The sequence below is a fragment of the Plutella xylostella genome, chromosome Z (genome assembly GCF_932276165.1).
Source record: "Plutella xylostella chromosome Z, ilPluXylo3.1, whole genome shotgun sequence".
NCBI lineage: Eukaryota > Metazoa > Arthropoda > Insecta > Lepidoptera > Plutellidae > Plutella > Plutella xylostella.
This window is the reverse complement of record NC_064012.1, coordinates 12,012,332-12,033,165: the sequence shown is the minus strand read 5'-3', so window position 1 is coordinate 12,033,165 and position 20,834 is coordinate 12,012,332. Positions and strand designations below refer to the sequence as shown.

At 36.4% G+C, this 20,834-nt stretch overlaps 1 protein-coding gene across 6 annotated transcripts in view; it reads left to right on the top strand.

Annotated features, from left to right (window-relative positions):
- Positions 1 to 20,834, top strand: part of LOC105390319 (dysferlin) — a 62,648-nt gene that overhangs the window by 19,710 nt on the left and 22,104 nt on the right. For all 6 annotated transcript variants that reach the window (XM_048633021.1, XM_048633018.1, XM_048633020.1 and 3 more), the window contains 7 exons: positions 13,012 to 13,197; positions 15,765 to 15,878; positions 17,580 to 17,714; positions 17,904 to 18,053; positions 18,241 to 18,371; positions 18,496 to 18,836; positions 20,134 to 20,399. In XM_048633021.1, coding sequence (XP_048488978.1) covers positions 13,012 to 13,197; positions 15,765 to 15,878; positions 17,580 to 17,714; positions 17,904 to 18,053; positions 18,241 to 18,371; positions 18,496 to 18,836; positions 20,134 to 20,399 — 1,323 coding nt within the window. The remainder of the gene's footprint in view (positions 1 to 13,011; positions 13,198 to 15,764; positions 15,879 to 17,579; positions 17,715 to 17,903; positions 18,054 to 18,240; positions 18,372 to 18,495; positions 18,837 to 20,133; positions 20,400 to 20,834) is intronic.

Sequence of the window (20,834 nt, the reverse complement as noted above, 5' to 3'; positions counted from 1 at the left end):
TCTGTGTTTAAACAAATATCTGCCCCAGCCGGGAATCGAACCCGGGACCATCGGCTCAGTAGTCAGGTCACTAACCACTACGCCATTCGGTCGTCACCGTGAAACGTGATATAGTTACGTTAATCTACGTCAGTAACGAACCCGTGAAGCGGCAGTAGGGTGTCTCAAATTTCAATCTCAATTTTGTCAGGTCTTAAAATTTTGACGGGGATAACTATTTTGATACCACTGTATCACTGGCGGCCATCTATGGGACGATTTTAGTACTTTTTTTATGGAACTGTCAGAAAGCCTCGTTTTAAAATTTATTTATTAAGGGCGTCTTGCACAACAAAGTTAACCAAAATTAAATCTATGACCTCTTGCTCTGACAGTATAATGTCAGAGCAAGAGGTTTTTTTTAAAGGCCATCTATAGGACGACTTTTTTTAATGAACTGTCAGAAAGCTTCTCATTCAATAATTTAAGCTTTATTCAGATCTAAGCGATACCTCGTCGTATATTATATATTATTATGTTATACTGACTAGATATCGCTTAGGGCTCCCACACATAAACACGACACGATGTCGCATCGTGCCACGACGCGGCGTCGTTTCACGATACGACGTCGCGTCGCGTAAATTCTCGACGCGACGTCGTTACGTGTCGATACACGAACTTGTTGTGGTCTATTTTCAAGGCATTGTACTTCTTTAAAAAGTGACTCCCATTATTCATTGTTGAAAGAAATGGGTGGATCCAGTATCTTCTGAGTATCTGTCTTTTCTTTCTTCGTCTTCTTATTAACAGCAGAAGCAGTATGCGTCTACTGCGGTCCATTTTTAGGGAATGAATGTTGTATCGACGGCATCGTGCCGCGGAACTTTACGTTACGATGTCGTGTTTTTTTTACGATGGTAGTCGTAAATTTCCGCGACGCGACGTCGTATCGTGAAACGACGCCGCGTCGTGGCACGATGCGACATCGTGTCGTGTTTATGTGTGGGAGCCCTTAGGTCTGAATATGCCTTTAAATGTCCTGACTTTAGTTTCGGATTGCTTTGTTTTTTTTCGAATATCATAATAGATGAGCGTTCTTTCCTCAGCTCGAAACGACTCTGCGATTGCATTCATCAGACTGAGAGGCTAAAATGGAACGAATTTGCAACTGACAAATTCGTTGCATTTTATTCAATGATTTAAGCGGCATTTAGAAAGAAAGAAAGAAAGATACATTATTTGACACACTGAGACAGAATAATAAGACAAAAAAAAAGAAAAAATGTACACGAAGCCATGTTTCTTGTCTGTTGCATAAAATTAAATTGAAGCAATAAATGACACTCTTTACATTCTTGATTTGTTATAAGTTTTGTAAATAATAATCGCCTACATTACAATTCTTGAAGATCTATTATTGCGCATAATGTATTGCATTCAATTATTGCCCTTGAATGTACAAGAAAAAGGCATCGCGTAAATGGCGCTTTAGCCTCTCATTCCATAATTTAAGCTGTATTCAGATCTAAGCGATACCGAGTCGTATACGATACGTTATATATAAGTGCTGACTAGATGTCGCTCAGGTCTGAATATGCTTTAAAATGTCTTGTCGTTAGTTTCAGATTGTTTCGAATTTTGCTAGTATAAATTTATCGTGACCCCTTCTCACCATGTCTACCTCAGTAAAAAACTCAAAAGAAGTACCTATACAAAAAAACTAGGCATAAAAATCTCTTCGTATGTCACGTCTTAAATGCGCCCTGTACCCGTATCATGAAAATTCGAGCTAACGAATAGAATCGAATGCGAGTGCGACTATTGTCAACTTGACAGCACTTTCGAACACTTTTTACCTTTCGAATGAGTTTCGAAAAGAATGACCACAGAGTACATAATATTATTCTGACAATGACCTATGGAATGATAGCTGTCAAACTTTCGCAAATCTATACACCGCCATTTTGTTGTTGACAGGTTGACAGCACTTTCGAATAGACTATCGAATAGAATATGCTGCGGTTTTTCGTAATACGGGTACTGTACTAGCCCTTCAGATTGATTAATTTATCTATCAGTTGTGGAGACATAATCTAATAGCAAATGAGTGTCCTATCCCCCAGCCGCGGTTCCATGCAAATAGGTATATATTACAAAAAATCTTGGATCTTTTTAGAATAATTTCTTGCCAAAAGAAGCATACAATTAAACTAGGCATAATAATCTTCCAAATGATTGATTTCTCTATCAGTGGCGTGTTCTTACTTTTCTTGCCCGCAGCTGCAGTGCTATATAATTATATGATATCTATTAATCCATCTTGTGATAGTTGTTCTGGGAGTAGAGTTCGTAGTCTAATTTTGTTTTTTTCTCGTTCGCCATAGCAATTTGAGACTTGCTGTCTGACAGTTCATTAGAAAAAAGTAGATATAGATGGCGCTCTCACTGCTTAAAATTAAACGATTATTTTTCATGGCTTATTATCGGCCAAACATAGATTTGGTTTCTTTTGGGTCCACCCCAAAAAGCTTATTAGTTTTACAAAATAATATAATGTTATTAAAAAAATCGTCAATTATTAATACTTACCATAGAATAACAAGTACAGTAGTACTAATACTCGTTATTCTATGATACTTACATATAACAGCTTTAGTTAATGTCGCTCACTCCACAAAAAAGCTTCGTCGCTTAGTTAAAAAACCTTCAGGACCCTTAACTGCCAGTTTCTATAACTCTATCTATCTATCGCTGAATTGCAGAAAGGGACATTAAGCTAATGTCGGCATTAAATATATGTCTGTCTCTTTCTGTCCGTATACTGTCAAAGCAGGGCAGCTAGTCATTTAAGGTCGACATTAGCTTAAAGTACCTTTCTGCAACTCAGCGTATAACTGATAGTTACTTTCAAACGATTTTGACAGATTGTAAATTTTCATTATGTCAAAGTCGTATGAAAGTAACTACCAGTAATGGATAGATAGAGTTATAGAAACCGGCAGTAAGTTGAATTCGTTTTATGTTGAATTTTCTGAACGTTGAATTGGCAATACGTTGTACCTATCCCTATATATTGAAAGTGAAAAGATCTAAAACAGCGGTAGCGGCACGGATCTGTTGTCGACGTCGATAAACTCGTTTAATGCGCGTTCCATCAATCACAGCGCCGTGTTTATGGTGAACCGTGATATAGTTACGTTAATCTACGTCAGTAACGAACCCGTGAAGCGGCAGTAGGGTGTCTCAAATTTCAATCTCAATTTTGTCAGGTCTTAAAATTTTGACGGGGATAACTATTTCGATACCACTGTATCACTGGCGGCTGTATCTATGGGACGATTTTAGTACTTTTTTTATGGAACTGTCAGAAAACCTCGTTTTAAAATTTATTTATTAAGGGCGTCTTGCACAACAAAGTTAACCAAAATTAAATCTATGACCTCTTGCTCTGACAGTATAATGTCAGAGCAAGAGGTTTTTTTTAAAGGCCATCTATAGGACGACTTTTTTTAATGAACTGTCAGAAAGCTTCTCATTCAATAATTTAAGCTTTATTCAGATCTAAGCGATACCTCGTCGTATATTATATATTATTATGTTATACTGACTAGATATCGCTTAGGTCTGAATATGCCTTTAAATGTCCTGACTTTAGTTTCGGATTGCTTCGTTTTTTTTTCGAATATCATAATAGATGAGCGTTCTTTCCTCAGCTCGAAACGACTCTGCGATTGCATTCATCAGACTGAGAGGCTAAAATGGAACGAATTTGCGACTGACAAATTCGTTGCATTTTATTCAATGATTTAAGCGGCATTTAGAAAGAAAGAAAGAAAGATACATTATTTGACACACTGAGACAGAATAATAAGACAAAAAAAAAGAAAAAATGTACACGAAGCCATGTTTCTTGTCTGTTGCATAAAATTAAATTGAAGCAATAAATGACACTCTTTACATTCTTGATTTGTTATAAGTTTTGTAAATAATAATCGCCTACATTACAATTCTTGAAGATCTATTATTGCGCATAATGTATTGCATTCAATTATTGCCCTTGAATGTACAAGAAAAAGGCATCGCATAAATGGCGCTTTAGCCTCTCATTCCATAATTTAAGCTGTATTCAGATCTAAGCGATACCGAGTCGTATACGATACGTTATATATAAGTGCTGACTAGATGTCGCTCAGGTCTGAATATGCTTTAAAATGTCTTGTCGTTAGTTTCAGATTGTTTCGAATTTTGCTAGTATAAATTTATCGTGACCCCTTCTCAACATGTCTACCTCAGTAAAAAACTCAAAAGAAGTACCTATACAAAAAAACTAGGCATAAAAATCTCTTCGTATGTCACGTCTTAAATGCGCCCTGTACTAGCCCTTCAGATTGATTAATTTATCTATCAGTTGTGGAGACATAATCTAATAGCAAATGAGTGTCCTATCCCCCAGCCGCGGTTCCATGTAAATATATATTACAAAGAAATCTTGGATCTTTTTAGAATAATTTCTTGCCAAAAGAAGCATACAATTAAACTAGGCATAATAATCTTCCAAATGATTGATTTCTCTATCAGTGGCGTGTTCTTACTTTTCTTGCCCGCAGCTGCAGTGCTATATAATTATATGATATCTATTAATCCATCTTGTGATAGTTGTTCTGGGAGTAGAGTTCGTAGTCTAATTTTGTTTTTTTCTCATTCGCCATAGCAATTTGAGACTTGCTGTCTGACAGTTCATTAGAAAAAAGTAGATATAGATGGCGCTCTCACTGCTTAAAATTAAACGATTATTTTTCATGGCTTATTATCGGCCAAACATAGATTTGGTTTCTTTTGGGTCCACCCCAAAAAGCTTATTAGTTTTACAAAATAATATAATGTTATTAAAAAAATCGTCAATTATTAATACTTACCATAGAATAACAAGTACAGTAGTACTAATACTCGTTATTCTATGATACTTACATATAACAGCTTTAGTTAATGTCGCTCACTCCACAAAAAAGCTTCGTCGCTTAGTTAAAAAACCTTCAGGACCCTTAACTGCCAGTTTCTATAACTCTATCTATCTATCGCTGAGTTGCAGAAAGGGACATTAAGCTAATGTCGGCATTAAATATATGTCTGTCTCTTTCTGTCCGTATACTGTCAAAGCAGGGCAGCTAGTCATTTAAGGTCGACATTAGCTTAAAGTACCTTTCTGCAACTCAGCGTATAACTGATAGTTACTTTCAAACGATTTTGACAGATTGTAACTTTTCATTATGTCAAAGTCGTATGAAAGTAACTACCAGTAATGGATAGATAGAGTTATAGAAACCGGCAGTAAGTTGAATTCGTTTTATGTTGAATTTTCTGAACGTTGAATTGGCAATACGTTGTACCTATCCCTATATATTGAAAGTGAAAAGATCTAAAACAGCGGTAGCGGCACGGATCTGTTGTCGACGTCGATAAACTCGTTTAATGCGCGTTCCATCAATCACAGCGCCGTGTTTATGGTGAACCGTGATATAGTTACGTTAATCTACGTCAGTAACGAACCCGTGAAGCGGCAGTAGGGTGTCTCAAATTTCAATCTCAATTTTGTCAGGTCTTAAAATTTTGACGGGGATAACTATTTTGATACCACTGTATCACTGGCGGCCATCTATGGGACGATTTTAGTACTTTTTTATGGAACTGTCAGAAAACCTCGTTTTAAAATTTATTTATTAAGGGCGTCTTGCACAACAAAGTTAACCAAAATTAAATCTATGACCTCTTGCTCTGACAGTATAATGTCAGAGCAAGAGGTTTTTTTTAAAGGCCATCTAAAGGACGACTTTTTTTAATGAACTGTCAGAAAGCTTCTCATTCAATAATTTAAGCTTTATTCAGATCTAAGCGATACCTCGTCGTATATTATATATTATTATGTTATACTGACTAGATATCGCTTAGGTCTGAATATGCCTTTAAATGTCCTGACTTTAGTTTCGGATTGCTTCGTTTTTTTTCGAATATCATAATAGATGAGCGTTCTTTCCTCAGCTCGAAACGACTCTGCGATTGCATTCATCAGACTGAGAGGCTAAAATGGAACGAATTTGCAACTGACAAATTCGTTGCATTTTATTCAATGATTTAAGCGGCATTTAGAAAGAAAGAAAGAAAGATACATTATTTGACACACTGAGACAGAATAATAAGACAAAAAAAAGAAAAAATGTACACGAAGCCATGTTTCTTGTCTGTTGCATAAAATTAAATTGAAGCAATAAATGACACTCTTTACATTCTTGATTTGTTATAAGTTTTGTAAATAATAATCGCCTACATTACAATTCTTGAAGATCTATTATTGCGCATAATGTATTGCATTCAATTATTGCCCTTGAATGTACAAGAAAAAGGCATCGCGTAAATGGCGCTTTAGCCTCTCATTCCATAATTTAAGCTGTATTCAGATCTAAGCGATACCGAGTCGTATACGATACGTTATATAATAATAAGTGCTGACTAGATGTCGCTTAGGTCTGAATATGCTTTAAAATGTCTTGTCGTTAGTTTCGGATTGTTTCGAATTTTGCTAGTATAAATTTATCGTGCCCCCTTCTCACCATGTCTACCTCAGTAAAAAACTCAAAAGAAGTATACAAATAAACTAGGCATAAAAATCGGCTGGGGGATAGGACACTCATTTGCTTTTAGATTATTTCTCCACAACTGATAGATAAATTTATCAATCTGAAGGGCTAGTACGGGGCGCATTTAAGACGTAACAAAAGTTCTCCGTCGCGCTGACTCTTGAGGCTGTGCGATGTGAGCGCGATATAAAACTTTTGTCACGTCTTAAATAGGTATATATTACAAAAAATCTTGGATCTTTTTAGAATAATTTCTTGCCAAATAAGCATACAAGTAAACTAGGTATAATAATCTTCCAAATGATTGATTTCTCTATCAGTGGTGTGTTCTTACTTTTCTTGCCCCCAGCTGCGGTGCTATATATATGATATCTATTAATCCATCTTGTGATAGTTGTTCTGGGAGTAGAGTTCGTAGTCTAATTTTGTTTTTTTTCTCGTTCGCCGTAGCAATTTGAGACTTGCTGTCTGACAGTTCATTAAAAAACATAAATATACATGGCGCTCTCACTGCTTAAAATTAAACCATTATTTTTCGTGGCATATAATCGGCCGAACCTAGATTTGGTTTCTTTTGGGTCCACCCAAAAAACCAAAAAACAAAATTAACAAAATAATATAATGTTATTAAAAAAATCGTCAACTATTAATACTTACCATAGAATAACAAGTACAGTAGTACTAGTACTCGTTATTCTATATCTAGAAGAATGTTGCTCACTCCACAAAACAACTTCGTCGTTTACTAAAAAAACCTTCAGGACCTTTAAGTTGAATTCCCGTTATGTTGAATTTTCTGAACGTTGAATTGGCAATACGTTGTATCCCTATATGTTGAGCGCCATACATTGAAAGCGAATGAAGATCTAAAACAGCGGTAGCAGCACGCATCTGTTGTCGACGTCGATAAACTCGTTTATTGCGCGTTCTACCAATCACAGCGCCGTTTTTATGGTGAACCGTGATATAATAGTTACGTTAATCTACGTCAGTAACGAACCCGTGAAGCGGCAGTAGGGTGTCTCAAAAGAGGATGGGCAAAAATATATGGGAGCTGGGACCACCCTCCAATAGCAGTAAAACTAACGTCGTTGGATAGGTCTTGGCAATAGGAATAACTTTTGCTTTGACAGCTTTGTTGTCACAGTTGTCCGTTCAGAGATATAATTATGACTTATAAGTTCCGATACTCATGACTTATATTACAAAAATCAGGCAGCTCATCCTAGTTATTGCCTTCTAGGTGTTCTCTGCATACTCTAGCTTCCTCGGGTATATACAGTTTGTGTTCACAGAAGGTGTGGAGTTTAATGGCCTCTGGTATTCTGTGTCGGGTATCATTAACACAGTTGTTGAAAATACAATGCCTGTGTTTTTTGGTGCTCTCTTGTACTCAGGAACATGAATACATTAACATTTTGTTCATTCTCTTCGGGAGCCTCAGGTACTTCTGCTGCAACAGGTGGTCTAGCAGCATTTACAGCTCTCTGCCAGCATCTATGGCACACGCTCCTGGTGTTGTCAAATAACACCTGGAAATGGTAAAAAATGCAGGTTAGGTCGTTCGGTCGAAAAAATTACTTTATTAGGGTGAGGCCACACGAGCGTAATTTTGTGAGTTGTGCGCGGCAGAAGAGTGTGCGCTAACGCTCGTGTGGCCACACCCTTATAAAAGAATAAGATCACGAAACGAGAAGACACACTCACCTCCAACTCTGAATGCAGCAATCTCTAGTTGCGCTCTTGGTATATTATCTGTCAGAGTATGTCGCTGATATCTGCCACGATAAAGGCCACGCCTACACATCACACAGTTGCGGAAATCTTCCATAACTATTATCAGATTGTGATGCAATTCAAAAATACATTGCGGGTTGGCGGTAATTATAAATAATACAATGGACAACATTTCATTTTCTTTACCCTATATTTTTATTAGTTATTCGGAAAGTTTATAGAAAATTAGGGGACCCGTATTTTTTTATTTTGTATATACATAAATTTTTGCATGTTATTTTTAACTTTAAACTTAATAATTTTAAAACCGGAAGTGACGTCACATATTAGGCTCAATTTTTATTTTTGTCTATTGCCTGAGTCTCGCAAAAAAACATAAATGACACTGACAAGTGACATTTAAACTTTGTTTACATGCCAACCAACAAATGGGTCATTTTCAAATGACCTTGATATTTCTGATGATGGAAAGTAGGTACTTATCATGTAAAAAAATAAGCAGAAGCATTTTTTCAGCTGTGTAGGCGGTGGCATGCTTTGGGACATATTATATAGAGGTCATCTCTTAATAATAAATAAAAAAAAGGTCAGAAAGTGTCAGAACAGAATTAATGAAAATGACCCAAATAAACAACAACGTCACGATAAAACGTCAACGTCAATCAAAAATGAAAGTGACAGTTACTTTGTTTTTAAATCTATAGGCTTTGATCATCAAAATGCATCGCACCTGATGCATGACGTCATCAGCACTTTTTTACTATTTTATGATTTTCTCGAAAATGATACATCCAAAAAATACAAAAACATTTTTTTTGTGACCTTTAGAGCTAAATCTCGAAATGGTTTTCGATTTATAGCAGCTTTAGTTTTTTGAAATGTTGTCCATTGCTTGTTAGCTGCCATTTTCTTAATAAGCGTGACAGGTGAACTGTCACTTCACAAAGAAGTCACCATATACGATGACCACAAACACAACACTCCTTCACCATTAATTATAAAACTACATTTTATCCTATCGGAACTTATAAATCATATATCTCTGAACGGACAACTGTGACAACAAAGCTGTCAAAGCAAAAGTTATTCCTATTGACAAGACCTATCCAACTATGTTAGCGTCAATTCACACGTACCACAACCACACCACGTCGCAGCGACATAATGTGGTCAAGCTGTGGTTATGTGTGAATTGTGTGACAGCGGCTTTTTGCAGTTGCGTTGTGGCAGCGACAAAATATCGATGTGGTTGCATTGTCGCTGTCATTGCGATGTGGTAACCACGTCGTCGTGTGCAGTTTTATACGGAGAACAGGTTGCCGCGGTGCCGCCGCCGCGTGGCGGCGTTGCCGTTGCGATGTGGTTGCGATGTGGTCGTATTACACAGGTGGTCGATAACAACGGCAAAATGTGGCACGTGTGAATTGGATTATTCATTGTCAATACACAATATACGCCCGACCACACCGCGTGGTTGTGGTGTGGTTGTGGTACGTCTGAATTGACCCTTAGTCTTAATGCTATTGGAGGCCCCAATCTGCCCATTGTCATTTCAATCTCAATTTTGTCAGGTCTTACAATTTTGACGGGGGATAATCATTTTGGGGTTGGGCGACTAATGTCTTCATGGAATAATGACGAATATAATAATGTCGACTTTCCAAACATAAAAATGACTTCTAGGTATAATAATGTCGACAAGGAAAAATACCGAAGTATAAAAATGACGACACATAAAAATGTCTTAGTTTAAAAATGACCACATATAGTAATGACGACCTTTCAAATATAAAAATAAAGCATATCAGGTAGGGCTAAGCCCACGGACCAAAAATCTCTTAGACATCGCATAAAGTAGACCAGAGTGGTGAGGGGAAGTGGGGAGCGTGTAGTCAAGACGCGAACCAATCAAAACAAAGCTTTACTGGTCTGCCCCTAATATGACGCCTAGCTCGAAAAAATAAAAACCATAAATATTGCAAACTAATTATTTATTTCTCAATACAAACACATGAAACGTAAAAGTTTCGTCTTACTATTAACTATACACCGAATTCATTGCGTGTTATATTTCCAACTTATGTACAGCATCTTCTTAATAAACTCCAACGGAGTGATCGCCTTTTTGCTTAGTTTCCCTAAGTAATTTTTGTATGCCATTTCAAAAAGCACTACTGATTTTTTTCTGTTAGGTTTGGATGAGTAAAAAATGTGATTTTTTATTATGTAGTCAAAGTGTATGGATTCCTTTCTTATTTTATCTATGAAAAAGAACAGGGATGGTTTCTTAGGGATCTTTATATTGAGACGTCTGTGCCATCCCTCCAATAAATTGGTCGTTCTATGGTGAGTTTCTGAGCAATTCAGAGTACGCGTCGGATATTTATTGAGCCAATAATTAACAAAATATTTTCGGAATGGGGCCCATTCATCGCTATTTGCTGCTGTTTTTATTATTGCTTTCCAGCTGTCTAAAATGTATTCTTGTGGAAGAAGTGGTAAGAGGCAGACCATCCTGATTATTTTCTGCCTTCAGATGATTCTAACAGGCTTATTTCATCACCTCTTTAACGAATTCAAAAAAAGGAGGAGGTTCTCAATTCTTGGGAATCTTTTTTTTTATGTATGTTCACCGATTATTCCGCCGTTTATGAACCGATTTTGAAAATTCTTTTTTTGTTGTATTAGGTTGAGCTCCCAGGTGGTCCCATTTTTTTCAGAATTTTGTCTCACCCCCAAGGGTGGGTAAAGGGGTAAAAACAGGGTATGAATTTCCATTTTGGGCACATATTAACCGATTCTAATGAAATTAAGAACGTAAATATAGTTCTTATAACAAAAAAAATGATGGTGACCTTGAGCTGATCTGATGATGGAAACGGAAGGCAGTCAGGGGAACTCCTCAACGGTATATAGCAACTACTTCGTGTTTAGGCTTGAATGATTCGTATTGACTTTTTGGTATCAGTGGAACCTTACTTTTGATTGAAAATTCTTGCAAATAAACTAAAAACTATAAAATAATAATTAAAACAATTAAAAAACCGACTTCAAAAAACCACTAAAATGTAAGAAATAATTTAAGGTTTACACAAATTCTACTCGTATGTGACAGTACAAATATACCTAAGCAGGAACTGTTCTTTTTGAAGTTGGTGCCATATTTCTTTAGATTACTTTGTACTTTTTTCGAATAGCTTTCTGAAAGTGAAAAAAGCACCCGAATGCTTAGCCTCTGGAAAAACTGCATCATCACGACCCATTACGTCCCCACTGCTGGGGCACGGGTCTCCTTCCAATGAAGGAAGGGTTTAGGCCTGGAAAAACTGCATACACAGCATTAATTGCAGCCACTTCGTAGCCAAAGTTATTCCTTGATGTAGAGGTTCAATTTTTCCTTTAAAAGAGTAAAAAACCTGATATAAGTATTTTGCGTTTTATTTGGAAGCAAGGCCGTATATAAGTTGCCAGTAATCAACTTGAAAGATATGCAAGGAGTATGCACGTACGTCTAGTTGTTAGATCGAATGTGGCGACTGTGTCGTCATTTTTATACCTCGTCAAAAATCTGATGGTAATTTTACATGTGGACATTTTTATGCCTCGACAAAAAACTTTATTATTTTTCGACATTATATGAGCTGTCGACATTATTATACTTTGTCATTATTCCATGTAGACATTAGTCGCCCAACCCCTATTTTGATACCACTGTATCACTGGCGGCCATCTATGGGACGATTTTAGTACTTTTTTTTATGGAACTATTAGAAAGCCTCGTTTTAAAATGTATTTATTAAGTTGGTATTCGATATTTTATACTGACTAGATATTGCTTAGATCTGAATATGTCTGGTGGTGGTCCGACCGGCGGCGTTGAGCGAGAAACGAGTGAACATACACCCTGAGATGTGGGATTTGAAAAGCGGTATTTACAAAGATAAAAATAGTAAAAAGGAAAGATGGTTTGATATTTCAGAATAAATTGGTGTAACAAGCGATGAGGCTTCGTCAGCCATTGTTTTCGGTTTGTGAAGCTCGTTTAGGAGTCTGTAACATAAGCCATTGCAGCCATATTGCAACACATATCTCGGCCATGGGTAGTGCTCTGCCATCAAGATAGCCGGCAATAAGTAGCCAATGGTGCAGCCACAAATTGCCGAAAAACATTGCCCGTTTCTAATCACATCAAAATAAAACCGGTCATTCACCGATTAACTACTTGATAGCCCAACCAATAGGTACATTCATTCATTACATTATTTCGTTCACTCACGAAGTTGTTACAGAGTACAGTGCGACAAACTTATCTGTTCCGGTGAAAGCGAACTAAATTGATCCATATCTCATTATTTACTAATGGATTATATATTGATATAGATTAGATGGGTTTATTGAAACCACAAGAGCGAATTACCACTACTGGCAAACCCTCTATCTAATAGAATTAAGAAATATTACACATTTACGTGAGCTGTCACCGGAACAGATAAGTTTGTGGCACTGTACCGATAATGCCGTCATCAACGAATGGACTTTAACATTCGTATTTCGCGACGCAACGTATTAGAGAGTAGCCTTCCAGTCCTACCAACCGGTGTCCACGTATCTACACCATAAGTTATCACTACCTACTAGAAATTAAATTACATTGTTACAGCCAATAAAATGCCCTGCACACCCGAATTCTAGCACCAGCTGTTCTTGCGTGGCCGCAAAGATCGAGCTTTGCATGTGGATGGGGCTGTTCAAACAGCGCAGTCTATTCAACACCAACATCCCGAGTGGAATGAAATTAACACGCCTCGAGGACGGCCACAAATTAGTGCTTAAATCTGCGGGAACGGCAAGTAAAACTATTTTCTGGTCTCGTGCTATGACTGCCTATGACTATTCATGCTTAGGTAGCTTTACTCAAGTATGAAACTGAGCCGTGGACTAGAATAAGTATTGGAACATTTATTTATAAAAAGAAAATTTAATCGACGATGCGACGCACACTGGGGCGATAATGTTTATTATGATGAACGTTCTTATTTAAATTGACGAATAACTTTTACAAAAATCAACAGTTTAGTAAATATTTAAAAACAAAATAATAAAAAAACTGTTAGGTACGTACTTAATTTTATTTCATTTTTTATTTTCATAATTTCAGACAAAATTACTCTCTTTAAAAATTTTAAATGCATCTTCATGAAAAAAAGGGATATTTTGCTGCGAAAAGATAGGATAACAGTTGGTCTCATGCAATGAACATCTGTTTTAAATATCACTTATCGTATACTTTCTGGAAGTTTTCGTACTGTTCCTCACTGAGTTGTCCTATTAGTAAAATACAATATTATTTTATGAGTATGAACGAGGATCTTATGAACCATAGTTGTCATGTAATAAAAAAAGTTCGACAAACAATTTCGCATTATCTTGTCAACAAGTCTGGAACATTTATTCTTTTATAGAAAATCCACTAATCTATTCTATTCTGAGAGGTGGCGATGGTCCTGTACGTGTCTCTCGAGTGGAACCTTAGTACATATCTCCTTAATTTCAACTCAGCCAGCCTAGCTCCCGAGTAAACTGGAGCAGCAAGCCTGGGTATTGCAATAGCTGAGATAGGCGCTCTGTTGGTCCATGAATAGATAATCTTGTTTCTGTAGTAGGTGGACAAGCTTGCAGAATTATGTTCAACAGGCCCATCCACTTACAAGTCCTAGATAAGGGACTAGTTGAGTTACTTATGGTATATATAAGTGTTTATTCACGCAACAATGTCCTGTTATGTGTAGCATGTTATATATAAGCCCGAAACTGAAATCACGAAACGAAACCACAAGCTAAGAAAGTTGTCATGAAAAAAAACGACAGAGATAGTGTACTCGAAGATAATGATTAAGAATTGCCTTCAAATGATAATTTAGAAAGATATATTCATTCACTACCAAGCGCATTGATGAGACGGGCAGCACTGACAGAAAGGGTCTCACGAAACAGAGCTAATGGAGCTTTTAGAAGATGATAATTAAAAATAGTAAGATGAAGCCACAGATTTACTAGATTTACCTATAAGAAACTACTATTACACAGTATTAAAACGTTGATTTCAAGTTAAATATAATTATAATTGATGTTGTTTTTATGTATTCTATAATATATATTTTCATTGCATAGATGCTGAATATTATAATTATGTGTATAACTTATTGAATTATTAATTGTATAACTTTATTGAATTGTTTAACATACAGTTACCTATTCATGATCGGTACTTTCTATTTTTAAGTTAATTAAAAATTCACGCTTTATAATGATTGTTGGATATAGTTAAGTATCATTAAGATTAATTTTATAAGTAGTTATATTGCACAATATCGGAAGAGATTAGTACCCACAACACGGGGTATCCTAGTGTCCATTTTTTATATATATTTTTTTCATTAATTTAACTTTAATTGAAAATCACAATCTAAACTAACACACTCATCACAGTGACGGAGCTAGCGCACAAGGAGGATACGTAAGGTTTAAAAAGGTTAAATTTGTTTTCAAACGTTGTTCTGGAGATAGCTACACAAAGGCGTGAAGCATAATATTTTAGGTTGCAGATTTACATATTTTTGTATGTATGCATTTGCTATTTTTTGCTATCTTTACTTCTGGTGATTTCCTAGTCTGGTTCCATGCGAGTCTGGTATGCTCAGAATCTGGTATTCGTTTTCGGATTCGTTTTGGTTGCAGACTTTTTCTTGGGATGTTTTTATTATATCCAAAACTGCTGTAAAATCAACTCCAGACTCAATTCCTTTCTTAGGTATTTTATCACTTTTATGGCAGCTACATTCCTTTTCTTTGGCTTTAGGGGAGTAGAAAGAGAATTATTTCTGCTACTGTTCCTTGATCTTTGATTCAGTTTCTCTTGAGTATTATAAACACATTTTCCATAATCAACTGCGTCAGGGTTAAAAGGTTTATTACCCACACTTTCGGTAACCATGTCTTACAGTGTCCTTGAGATTATCTTTCTCCAACACGTTTGCAAGCAGTGGGCAAAATGACGATTTTGTCACATTGTATTAGCATTTTCTGGCTGCATGGCCCAGTTATGAAGGGTGATTTTCCATTCTGACCTGAGGGGTTTAAAAAAACTGACGTCCGCTGGCTACATAAGGTGCGTCCATTAGTCCATTGACAGGCAGGGCATACAAAATTACTCCTCGTTTTATTTGTTATTGTACTACACTACCTTCAATTTAAAAAAAATACTTTCAAAGTACTTATCACTTTTATGTAAGGCCCCCAGTGTGCAACGGTTGCAAACCAGTCAGCAGCCAGGTATATGAACCATGAACCAAATGTCCAACTACCATAAAATAAAACAGAGTAATAATAATATATATTATGTTTGTGTTGCAGATGATCGAATGTAGAGCATTTATTTACAAAGCAAAATTAAAGTTTGATAAAAGCATTTCAAATTTCCATGCATTTGTACGAATTTACGCGGCAAATCATTATGCTGAAACAAAGGTAAGAGAAAAGTTTCAGGAGCGGCGTTAGTACATAACTAGTGTTGCCGCTTGATAGTGCGCTCGCCTATCGATGGTTATAATTATATTATTAAGAACTGATTTTTCAAAAGTCAGATAAAAGTTATCTGAGGAATAATTATGATGCTCTCACATCTGAATGTTTGTATTAGACAGTGACAGCAACAATTTTATTCCTCAGACCGTCTAGTACAGGTTTGATAGTTCGTCGAAAACTATAAAAATGTCAGTTTTCTCACATACAAAGTGGCGCTTCTAGCGGAAACTATAATGAAACTTTTGACAGATAATGTATGCAGGTGACAGAAGAAAACCAAAACTTTTTTCGTTTACATAAATTGCAAAACTCGTACTAGAGGCCCTGATAACTTTTATCTGATTATTGAAAAATCAGCCCTAAGTGACTTATTCTATTTTTTTTGTTTATTACCTATTTTTCCTGTACTTCCTGCGGATTGACTGGAAGAAAATGCTTTTAGCATTAAGTTTTGAGATATTATTTAAATTATAAGTAAAAAAAAACCACCATACCATATGCTCACGACTGTAATCGTGATTACAGTCGTCACTAGTCCTGATTTACTGTACAATTGGAATAATCGTACCTTGAAAGTTTTTATATTTTATTTCTGTAATTTTAATGTTTATGTTATTTTTTCTGTTGGGGTTTTATTAGAAATAATAAGAGGATTTCGCTTTAAATAAAAATATAATTACGTACGACCGGTTTTCTTGTCAAAGAGCGAGAGACATCATAGATAACAAAACCTCCGAATATTGATTTCGGTTACTTTGCAACACCTGCCCTAAACTAAATTAAATATTCACTCTAAAATATTACAGGCAACAATACATTTGTATGATAACAAAGACAGCCACTTTCACAGGATTATTTCACATTCATTTTGAATTTTTATAACAAATGATCATCATACATTATAATATTACTTACTACTTACTTACTCCGCTGGCTCTGCGACCCGAAGTGGATCTTGGCCTCCGACATTTAAGTGCGCCAATCTTCTCTATTCTGTGCCAAATCTGACCAGTCGGACACTTCCAGCTCTTTTGGCGACTTCGTCCTTCCAGCGGTATCTCGGCCCCCCCACCGGGCGACACTCAGAAGGTTGACCAAGATAGGCTTTTCTTCCGGCTCGATCCTCTCCCATCCTCTCCACATGTCCTAGCCAGCGGAGTCGGGAAGATTTTATTTCTCGAATGATGTTTGGCTCGGACACTATATTTTCGATCTCCCGATTGTACCTCTGCCTCCATTCCCCCCATCTTCTCTTATTGTCGGCCCAAGAATCTTGCGCAATATCTTCCGTTCGCCTTATAATATTATATTATTTAATTATCTCAGTAAATAAAACCAGTTGAAAGAAATTTCTCCCATTTTAATATTACTTTGTATTACGCCCTAACTGTCATTAGGAGAGAGCGTGCAATGTCGCTGAAAAATACTTGCTTCCGACGAATATATTTCAAAATGGACGACGGATTAGTCGTCATAACATTTTTTTGCTCACTTGAAAAAACCTATCCAACGATGAATGACTCATCTTTATTCACACGAAATCACAGCTTGACCACATCCTATATCAGTCGATCAGGCGTTCGTAGGTGCTGGGTGTGTTTAAGCAGGGTCGCGGGTCTGTAATTTTTTTAAATATTTTTACAGGCTCGTAAGGGTGTTGCCCCTATATGGGACGAAGTCATTAAGATTGTTCGAATGGTATTCACTTCTTCAGAGAGATTATTAAATAGCCCGCCCGACGTAATAGTCGAAATATACGCATCTACAACTGAAACTAAGGTATCCTCAGAATTTACGTTGATAATATTTTTAGCGTTTTTTACGGTTGCTCGGCCACGGGAAGAACACTAGACGAAAAAGCGCAATAACAGTATCGTAGATGTCCATCTAGATTAGTTACAAACATTCATAAATACTATTGATTGGCAAATTAATGATGGAAATTTACAATTGTCCCGCTTTTTTCAGAGTAAAATTGAATTAGTTGGTCGTTTCCATGCTACACCAGTTATAAACGACAATATTGGGTATGAGGACGCACCCCGCTTACGATGGTATGATATAAAGCATGATCACCAATTGAAGGGACAAATCCAAATGTCCTTGCAGATGGTACAGGTTTGCATAAAGTATTTTTATTCTTTGCTGAAGGGCATGCGTGGGGCATTTAACACGTGACAAAAGTCGCACACTCCCAGACGGAGATTTTTTGTCACGTCTTAAAAGCGCTCGGTGCTAGCCTTTCTGATTGAGGTTTGTGATAATGAAATTAAAACCTAATATACTAATAAACAAAATCTTATAGGTGCCGGAAACTGTTATTGGCTCAACTGTATTTTGCAGTAATAGTTCAGCCGTCGATGACACCAATACCGACCAAATAGGAAATATAGAAAGCATACCACACTATTTGAAGCCAGTATGCACTACTTACAAGTAAAAAAATATTAATATTATAAATGCAGTTTTAAAACTATAGTGTACTAGTTAAAATTAGGCAACATTTTTATTTATGTAGGTACATAGAAGATAGATTTAAACAAATGTTCATTTTTTACAGAGTTGATGTATATTGGTGGGGTTTGCGCGATGTAAAAGCAACTCGGAAGCCATGTGTCGTCTTAGAAATGGATGAGGTTAAGATTAAATCTGACGCTATACCGATGGAAAAATGCAACTGTAATTTCTTAAACTGCCGTATGTCGAACATAGTTGAAGCTTCTCTTGACGATGTTTTGAGGTCGACTCTTCGAGTGAAACTCTACGACAAAAGTACATTTGGGAGAAGTGTATTTCTTGGCTATAATAGAAAGAACCCTACAAAGTTCATTGTGAATTGGCTACCAAAAACGAAAAGGGACTCTATGTTAGGACCTATTGTTCCTCAAAACTTTATTCAAGGTAATTTAATTGGTAATATTGCTAATATTCCTCGATCCTTGATAGTGATGCGTACGTACTCTGTTCTGTAATTTTACGTACAAAATTCCTGGCCGCCCGTAAACGAATCGCGTTGGATCGTCTGGTGTGGACCCGGCTGTTGATACGCGATTGGGCGACAGTCAAAATGTGTCTCCGCCAGAGGCCGCATTTTTTTCATAAGGGCTTTAAGTTAGTTATGATAGGTTTGTTCTTCATTTCGCGACAAATCTGACGCCAAGAATCGTCACTTACACCTCTATCAGTTTAAAAATAGAATCTTTTTTGGGTTTCATAAACAATAAGATTCTTTTATAAGGAGCTATATCAGACGGTGACTTTGCGAGTGTGGTCGTCGTTGACTAACTGCCAGTTTCAGTAACTGCCGGTTTCTATAACCTATGCAATGTTTTTGTATATTACACGATTGACAAGGTAGAATAATATCATAAATATAGATTTCTTCATATTTAAAGAACGTCATTTTAATAGTTACAGCATTATCTACCGTTAATCCTAGATAGGCATAGTGACATATTTTTATTGAAACGGCAGTTACAGATAGATAAAATTTAACTTTTAATCCAGGATAGCTATATTATCGGAACCGGCTGTTACTCTATGTAGGTATATATTATTTACTCTATGTATATACGTATTATTTACTCTATGATGGTTTTTCCCGCCAAACGTTTAACGTTATATAAATTATAATATATAACAATCCAGAAGTCGCTGTGCACGTCTTCCATTAGTCGATGAACAAATGTAATGTCAGAATTTAGTTATCACAATAAATCGCCAAAAGTTGGTAGGCACAGAGAATATCAAAAATTTCTCGACATATATGGGAACATTACTTCGTTATCTAATCAAATTTCAAAAGTAGCAGGACAGCCAGCATGATAAATTTATTTTTGCTTATTTTAACCAGTATTTGCATTTTAGATCACAAGTAACTGTACAGCTCTGTATTTCAAATACTGCATTATAGATAGATATTCGTGATGGTCTCTTAGATCTGCTTAATATTTCACATATTGATTAACATACCTACAGGTGTTGCAAAAAGGGTATACTATGCCGAAACCTACGTGTGCAGCATGTTAAGCCCGAAAATGATATCAAAATGTCAAAATTCGCGAAAAAATATATTCATTATCCTGTAAAATTTATAATATTAAAGAACATGGAACGATGCATCAAAATCAGAATATTAACAAATAAAAATGTAAATAGTTTGTCCTTCCCTTAGTCCTTCTTATTTTGCTTGTTGCAGTTAATCAGCTTCTGTGTGTTAGAAAACGAAATCAAGACAAAAACAACTCACACGGCCAAATTTCTTACGGAAGTAGGAAGTCCAGTACAGAAGGATTAAATAAATCTAAAATAAGTACATCTAGTTGGTGGAGAATGCGAAATAGACATCGAACACTAGACGAAGAGTGCGCTCTGCTGCCTATTGTTAAAGCTGAAGAAAAAGTTATCATTAACCAAATACCTACATTTCACAATGACTGGTGGATAAGATTTCACAGCTCTAAGGTAAATAAAATACGTTAGACCGTGGCAGATCCGAGCATCTGCCGTATTTATTTAGAGCGTAAGTCTGTTGCCCGGCCAATTCGGTCATCACTCGGTTGTCGCTCGGTAACTATAGCGTGAGTGGGGCCATACAAAATAATAGACGTAACAACAGTAATGGGGACTACCGTTTTTTTGCTCACCAGTTGGCGCCACTGTTGACTGAGGTCAAGAGGTACCATAGCTGTCAAACTTATCAAAGGCGACTTTATCAAATTGGCGCGAAATAAAGTTTTAAAATCTTGAATCTCATAAGCTTATTAATTATAAAATAACTATCATCATATCAAGTTACTATGCCGTAATGTTGTGCAGTACCCGTATCACGAAAAACCGCAGCATATTCTATTCGATAGTCTATTCGAAAGTGCTGTCAACCTGTCAACAACAAAATGG